Here is a 7006-nt window from a genome sequence, read left to right as displayed (position 1 = left end):
GCAGGCAGTGGGATGGGACTGGGACGGGGGCGAGTTGTGGCTTTGGGAGGAGCACAGGTTGGGGGCGCGTGGCATGAGCCCCTGGGCCGTGGGGGATGGGGCAGCAAGGCGTGGAGGAGTAGACTCGGGAAGGCAGGCGTCATCCTGGGGGCAGTGGGCGCCAGGGAGGGTTCCAGGCAGGCGAGAGACTGACGTGTGTGTTGAGAAGGAGCTCTGCGGTTACAGAGAGGAAGGATTAGAGGAGCTGAGAGGAAGTATGGATCACTGGACTAGGCACTGAGCGGGACTGTGGGTCTGGCGGCAGGAAGGGGAAGTGCAGGGGCCCTGGGTTGGGAATGAGCGCCGGAACTGCGAGGCAGCTCATGATGGCTCAAGCCCACACAGAGGCGGTAGCCGGAGGTGCAGAGGGGAGGTCTGGGTTCTTTTAAAACATGTGACACTGCAGGAGGGGAGGTTGAGTCTCCTCCGTGCCCCTTGATTCTGGGCTTTGTGATCGCTTGAATCGAGTACTGAGACAACACTGGGACACTTTCTGGGCCCAGGGCTCAAGAGGCTGGCAGCTTCTGCTTCCTGTGTGTGGGGTGTTTTTCCATTTTTTAATACTTGTGCTTAGAATTCAGCCACCACGCAGTGGGGAAGACCAAACAGCCGGTGGATGAGAATCGAGACACCCCAGTTCTCAGCCCCAGCTGAGCTCCTTGACCAGCCAGCACCAGTGTGCCCCCCTTGGGCATGTGCCAGCTGGGAACCGGATCTTCTGCCCCTGTTGAGCGGCCCCACTGACACCAAGGGACGGGCCTTCCCTCGCAAGCCCTACCCCGATCACAGACACATGAGCACCGTGAATGTGCTGAGGTGGCTTGTTACGCAGCAGTAGACACCATAACGAGAGCTGCAGGGTGGACAAGGGTTAGATCCTGAAGGGCCTCATGAGCCAGGGTGAGAATTTGGGTTTTGTTTTAATTGTGATAAATGCCCATTTGAGGCCATTGAGCAGCAGGGTGCCCGCAGCAGGACATGGGCAGACACAGGAGGCCAGGGCGGTGTGTGTGTGAGTCGCTCAGCCATGTCCCACTCTGCAACCCCATGGACTGTGGCCTGCCAGGCTCCTCTGTCCATGGGACCCTCCTGGCAAGAATACTGGAGTGGGTAGCCATTTCCCTTCTCTAGGGGATCTTGCCAACCTAGGGATCGAACCTGGGTCTCCTGCATTGCTGGCAGTCTTTTACCGTCTAAGCTACGAGGGAAGCCAGGGTGGTGGCCCCTGCTGCGGTCCAGTGAGGGGGGCCGGCCACGGAGGGAAGGGTCGGAAGTGGTGGATGCTGGGTAGATGTTTACGCTCGGTGGATGGGATTTGTTGAGGGACCATGTGTAGAAAGGGGTCAGTGAGGCATCCACAGTGTGCGGTACACACGACTACCTGCCCGGCGACCACTTGGTGGGTGAGACCTCAGCTCGCTCAGAAGGCTGCTGAGATGGTCCAGATGAGGGGCGACTGCTGTGCCGGGGAGGGGGGTGGAGACCGAGGAGTAGATCTGAGGGGTAGCAGAGGTCAACTGGGGCAGATGGACACAAAGGGAAACTGAGGCAGCCCAGCGTCGTCTTCCCGCCCCGCCCTCCTCTCAGCCCCGCCCTTGCCACGCTGGTCCCACGCGAGGCTTTGCCGGGCTGTGCCGTCGGCTTCGCTGCCTCCCTGGGGCCTCTGTCATGGGGCTGCTGGCAGAGCCCCCAGGGCCCCCGTGAGCAGCTGGCAGGGAGCAGGGCTGGCACTTCCCACGAGGGGGGGTCTGGTTGTGGGAGGCACCCCGGGCAGGCGCTTGGGGGGCGGGCATCACTGGGCACCTCTACGAGCTGGGGGCTGGCCAGGAGTCGCGACCTGGCCAAGGCCAGACAGCATGGAGCACCCACGAGACTCGGGAAAGCCTGCTCCCCGGCTTGAGGACAGACAGTCTGCCGAAGTCCCCACCTGTGACCTGCAGACGGAGCCCACGGACACCTGGAGCTGCAAGGCAAGCCTTCGGGGGCCCAGGCAAGGACTGGGGGTGGTGAGCAGGTGACCCCAGAAATGAGAGATTTCCTCCACTTGCAAATGCTTCTTTAAACTTCAAGGAGGAATTGCATGTTAATCAGGCATTAAAACAGGCTGTGGAATATTTAATGGCACAGAAAGATGGTGCTGATGAAAGGCCACGTGGGGAAAAGGCAGCTTGCAGGATGGAGCACGTCCTGATTCCAGTTCCTACCCGTCTGCCCACATCCCAGACGGGCACACGATTTGGGCTTTGGGACAACATTCTCTGAGATTCAAATCACGGGTGGGTTAGGGTAGCTTTTATTTTCTCCATGCTTTCTGTCCTCCTTGACAGTTCTGCAGAAAGCATGTATTCATTCTAGAATCACACCTCCCCCCCAAAAAAAAAACCCCATCAAATGTGTCAATAACTCACATTAGAAAATCTGCTGCTTAATAAAAAGGCATCAGTGATCAGAATAGAAAATTTGAAAAGATAATCTCTCTCCACCCAGAAGGCACGACAAGAGGAGGCTATTTTTAAAGCTAAAAATTGTTTACTTTTCTCTCCTTACTTTTCTGTGCTCATTAATTCTAGAACTGGTGTTGGTGGGGTTTTGTTTAAATTGTACACATTTCTGTCCTAGTTCTTACTCCTGATATATACGTGTGGTTATTTCTCCTTCCTAAAAGGAAAAAAAGACTTGCTTAAGCTGCTTCTAATTTGAGGCTGGTCCTCTAGTGACCTTTCCTGGGGCTCAGTGACTTTCAGCCCCGGCTCAGGCCCAGAGCCAGTTGGGGGCAGGCAGGGCTGGGGGTCTCCGTGGGATTTGCTGATGCCAAGTCAAGGACAGTGGCAAGGAAGAGTCCAGGGTTACACCAGCCCGGGGCGGTCTGCGTTTCATCTGAATAACGGGCTGACGGTACATGTTTGTCAAAGTGTTGAGTCAGTTGCTTAGTCGTGTCCGACTCTGTGCGACCCCCTGGACTGTGGCCCGCCAGGCCCTTCTCTGCATGGGATTCTCCAGGCAAGAACACTGGAGTGGGTTGCCATTCCCTTCTCCAGGGGATCTTCCCAACCCAGGGATTGAACCCCCATCTCCTGCATTGCAGGTGGATTCTTTACTACCTGAGCCACCAGGGAAGCCCATACGTATTTGTCCAGACTGATGACAAATTCAGGACGAGCATATAAACGTCCGCTCTCTGCCCAGGGTGGTCAGCTTGGAGCTCCCCACACACTCCTGGGGCCACCGTGGACACGCCAGCCCGGAGGAAGTGTGGAACAGAGGAACGAGGGCCTCTGCACACTGGTGTGTCGTCCTCACTTTCCCAAGACCTGAGATTCCTTGGCTGTGCTGAGTCAGTTTCTCCATCTGTAAGATGGGGACACATCCTCACGGCCTGTTACACAGGTAAGCAGGTTAGGGGCAGCGGGAGGTGACACACAGCTGCTGTAGCATCGTCCTGGTGGCCAGTGGGCGCTGGCGTTGTTACCCCGCAGAGCGGCTCAGAAGCCAGAGTCAGTGTCTGCCTGCCCCTCACAAAGGGGGCTGGGCGGGGTCTGAAGTCGGGCTCCCCGCCCTCCTTTCTGCTACAAGCACGGCCATCTCAGGATAAACGCTGGAGCTCACGGCAGGTTTTCCCATCAGGCTTTTATTATAAAGAAGGTTCCAGAGCGTCCCAGCCTTCCCCTCCAGCCCCGCCCCGCCCCGCGGGCCACAGCCCGTCCAGGCACTGACCAGGCCAGCCCCAGGCGGCCACTTCCGACAGAAGAGAAAGGGCGATGATCTCGGGGCTCGGGGGCGTCTCTGCCAGGTCCGCCCATCCCTGGAACAGTCATTTCCAGTGTTGCGCTGGGAGCCCCGGGGGCCCCCTCCCGGGGCCTCCGCACTAGCGGCAGCTATTCACAGTTGGCGTGTGATAAGTTTCTTTAATATATAAAAGCTTCTTTTAAAAAAAAACAACAAAAAAGTGGTGCTATCTTTAGAAACACTTCCAGCAAGATCACGTAGCCCAGCTACAGCCTTGGTGCAATTCAGCCCCCTTCCCCTACCCCCTCCCACCCATCCTCAACCCAAGATGGGTCCCCCGGCCTCAGCCCAGCTTCCAGGACAGCACAGAGCCTCCCGCAGGCCGTGGACGCCGCCTGCTCTGCTGTTGTCTGCTGGAGCCATAGAAAAACCTGATGCCGCTGGAAGCCGGGAGCGGCCAGGCTCCTCCACAGGTAGGCGGAGACGGCGGGGGACCACGTCTTGGTGGTGGAAGCAGAAGCGAACCGAGGGCTGGGTCACAGGGCCTCCCCCTCTGCCAGGCAGGATGAGGTAGCGTTTCTGGCTGTGGCCTGGGGCCCAGGCGGCCCTCCTTGCCCGTTGGCGGCCTCGGCGGCACTGGGCCAGGACAGAGCGGGTTGGGGGGGGGCACCGTCCAGGCTGTGCTGGGTGGACGGTGTTCAAGGCCCAGAGCTGGGGTTTGAGGGCAGGTGGGAGGGGACGGTGCCCGTGGGGCCAGGGCCAGGGGCTCTTCTGCCGGGCTCAGAGAAAGCCCCTGGCAGTGTCCTTTCCCAGCCAGCGTCGGAGGCACACGGGGCCCTCGGGGGCGGGGGGCAGAGTGAAGTCACGGGAGGGCGCCCGCCCGCCGGCCCCGCAGCTCAGGCCTCGCTGTAGCACTCATAGATGTTGTCCTCCATGAGGGCCACCACCTGCTCAAATTTGTGCTGCAGCTGCGTCCTCCGGGCCGTGGGGTTCGCCTCCAGGGCGCTCATGATCTGGGGCGGTGGGGGGGGCAGTCGGCAGAGGAACTAGTCAGGGCCCAGGACACCCCCCTGGTCCCACCACACATCTGGGGGGAGTACACACACACGTGGCCTGGATTCCCAGTGCTGGCAGCCATGCCCACAGCACAATCGAACGTCCTGGGGCCCGGAGAACCCACTCACCCCGGGTTTCCCTGAGTGGGTGGGCAGGGCTGACCAGGGCGGGGGTGCCCCGGGCCTCACACTGGGGGCTGCTCACCTGCGGGCGATACCTCTTGGCGTACTTGTAGATCTCTGCCATGGCCACGTTGGTGTTGAACTCATTCTGGTATTTCTGCAAGGAAAGACAGGGCGGGAGTTGGAGCGTGATGGAGACTCCATGGTCTGAACCAGGCCTGGACCAGTCCAGACCTGCTACTTATACACAGCGCCCTCCGCCCTGCTGATGCTCAAGTCCTGCCCCTCTCCCATCCTCCCGGCGAGGTCCCCGTGGAGCCGGCCGCACCCGCGACTCCTCGGCCAGGTGCGCGTTCATCTCCTGCTCGCTGAGCGGGGTCATGTCGTGGATCTGTTTGTAGTAGCGCTGCACGATCTTCCGGTACTCGGGGATCTCCTTGGCGTAGAGCAGCTTGTTGGTTGGTGAGTCCTGGGTGGGCGGGGAGGAGCCAGGGAGTAAGACGCTGGGTGCAGACAGCTGACTCGCCTCTTCCTGGGCCCACGTCTACGCCGCTGCACACACGGGCCCTCCCCGAGCCAGCGTCCCTATGCTGCGGGCTCTGGACTGGGGGCTCCCCACCCCTCTCCTCTCTGCCCCGTGTTCTGCAGGACTCTCAGGGTGATGACCTCACGGGGGACCTACCCGCCGTGGGTAGGAGGGGAAAGCGCATGGGCTGGTGCCAGCTCTTGGACACGCAGGCTGTTTAGTTTGCGTCCTTGCTGAGGGTTATGGGTCTTGGTGGCTAAGATTTCTGGAAGCCTGACTGCTGTCTCAGTGGAATATTTCCCACCACATGTTTCCTCCTCCCGAGAGCGAAGCGTGCCAAGTATGCTCCCGGTTCTTTGTCACGGGCGTCCTGCCCTCCCAGATAGCACGTGAGAGGTGATGGCGTTTTCTGCCTTTTTTGTGGTCCGTCTCTGAGTCACGGGGTGACGGCAGGGCCAGGTCTAACTCCTTTCTCATGAACACTCATGGCCCCTCGGCCTGGAACGCCGGGCTCTCTCCTTCCCGCTCAAGCCTCTGCATCGTCTCCCGATAGTCCCCTCTCTCTCAGGGGTCTCCTCCTCCGTCCTGCATGCCTGTGCCCCCCTGCCCCCCCTCAGCGCCCACCGGGTGGCTCGTGGCCATGAGAGCTGCGCCTGGAGCCCGGCTGGTTGCTGACACTATCAGACCACACGGGCTTTCCACGCCCGCCTGGCTCCTCCCCGCCTGGCTCTAGGGCCTGGAGATAGGGAGCTGGTACTGGGCACAGCTGAGGCAGCTACAGCCCTGGAGTCTGTGACTGTGGGTGCCCGTTTCTGGGAGAACCCCCGTCTGATGACCCCATTCACCCCACATTGAGCTCCTCTGGTTCCCCTCCCAGAAAGTCTGCTGTCCCCGTAGCAGCGGGTGGCCTGCCCATAGCAGCTGACCTTGCCCAGCTGCAGGTCGGAGATGGAGCAGGCGTCGATGAAGGCCTGAGCGATGACCGAGAGGCAGGCGTCAATGTGGTCCGTCTTCTCGATGTCAAAGACAAACTGTGGGTTTTTCAGGATGTTCACCCAGAAGCGCAGAGGAAGGCTGGGGGACAGAGGGAGGCAGTGGTGTGAGCCCCGCCCAAGGGTGGGTCGCGGAGAAAGCAGTCACTGATGGGGGCTCGGGCCAGGGAGGCCGGCAGGCCCAGAGGACAGGCTGGCTTTGCTACTGAGGTCAGCGGAGACTGGATGGAGTCTCTGGGAACCTCGGTGTCTCCTCCACAAATGGGGTTGGTGACTGTCCCTAGCCAGCCAGGGGAGGTGGGCAGAGGGGCTGGGAGCCGGGTTTCCTGCGTGGAGGGGGCCTGAGTTGACCCTCACTGCCCGCTCCATCCCCCGCGGAGCCTCCTGCTCGCACGCAGGAGCCGGGAGCCAGGAGCCAGGAGCCAGGGCCCAGTCCTGGTTCTCATTAGAGCCCCCGCCCCGCCTGGCAGCCCATGGCTCCTCCAGCCCTGCGCAGCTGCGGGGAGTCCGTCTGTCATTAGCTGGGTCGCCAGAAAGGGCTGAGG

The 7006-nt window shown here is 60.7% G+C and overlaps 1 protein-coding gene across 1 annotated transcript in view; it reads right to left on the bottom strand.

The window, feature by feature from the left end:
• Nucleotides 1-3646: 3646 nt before the first annotated feature.
• PLXND1 (plexin D1) overlaps nucleotides 3647-7006 on the bottom strand; it is a 47932-nt gene continuing 44572 nt past the window's right edge. Inside the window, exons 33-36 of the mRNA XM_020872523.2 lie at nucleotides 6396-6543; nucleotides 5272-5412; nucleotides 5026-5100; nucleotides 3647-4778 (exon numbers count right to left, since the gene is read on the bottom strand). Coding sequence (XP_020728182.2) covers nucleotides 4662-4778; nucleotides 5026-5100; nucleotides 5272-5412; nucleotides 6396-6543 — 481 coding nt within the window. The 3' untranslated portion in view covers nucleotides 3647-4661. The remainder of the gene's footprint in view (nucleotides 4779-5025; nucleotides 5101-5271; nucleotides 5413-6395; nucleotides 6544-7006) is intronic.

Source organism: Odocoileus virginianus, unplaced genomic scaffold (genome assembly GCF_023699985.2).
Source record: "Odocoileus virginianus isolate 20LAN1187 ecotype Illinois unplaced genomic scaffold, Ovbor_1.2 Unplaced_Contig_2, whole genome shotgun sequence".
Lineage (NCBI taxonomy): Eukaryota > Metazoa > Chordata > Mammalia > Artiodactyla > Cervidae > Odocoileus > Odocoileus virginianus.
The sequence above is the reverse complement of the archived record's forward strand: the minus strand, read 5'-3'. Positions and strand labels throughout refer to the sequence as shown.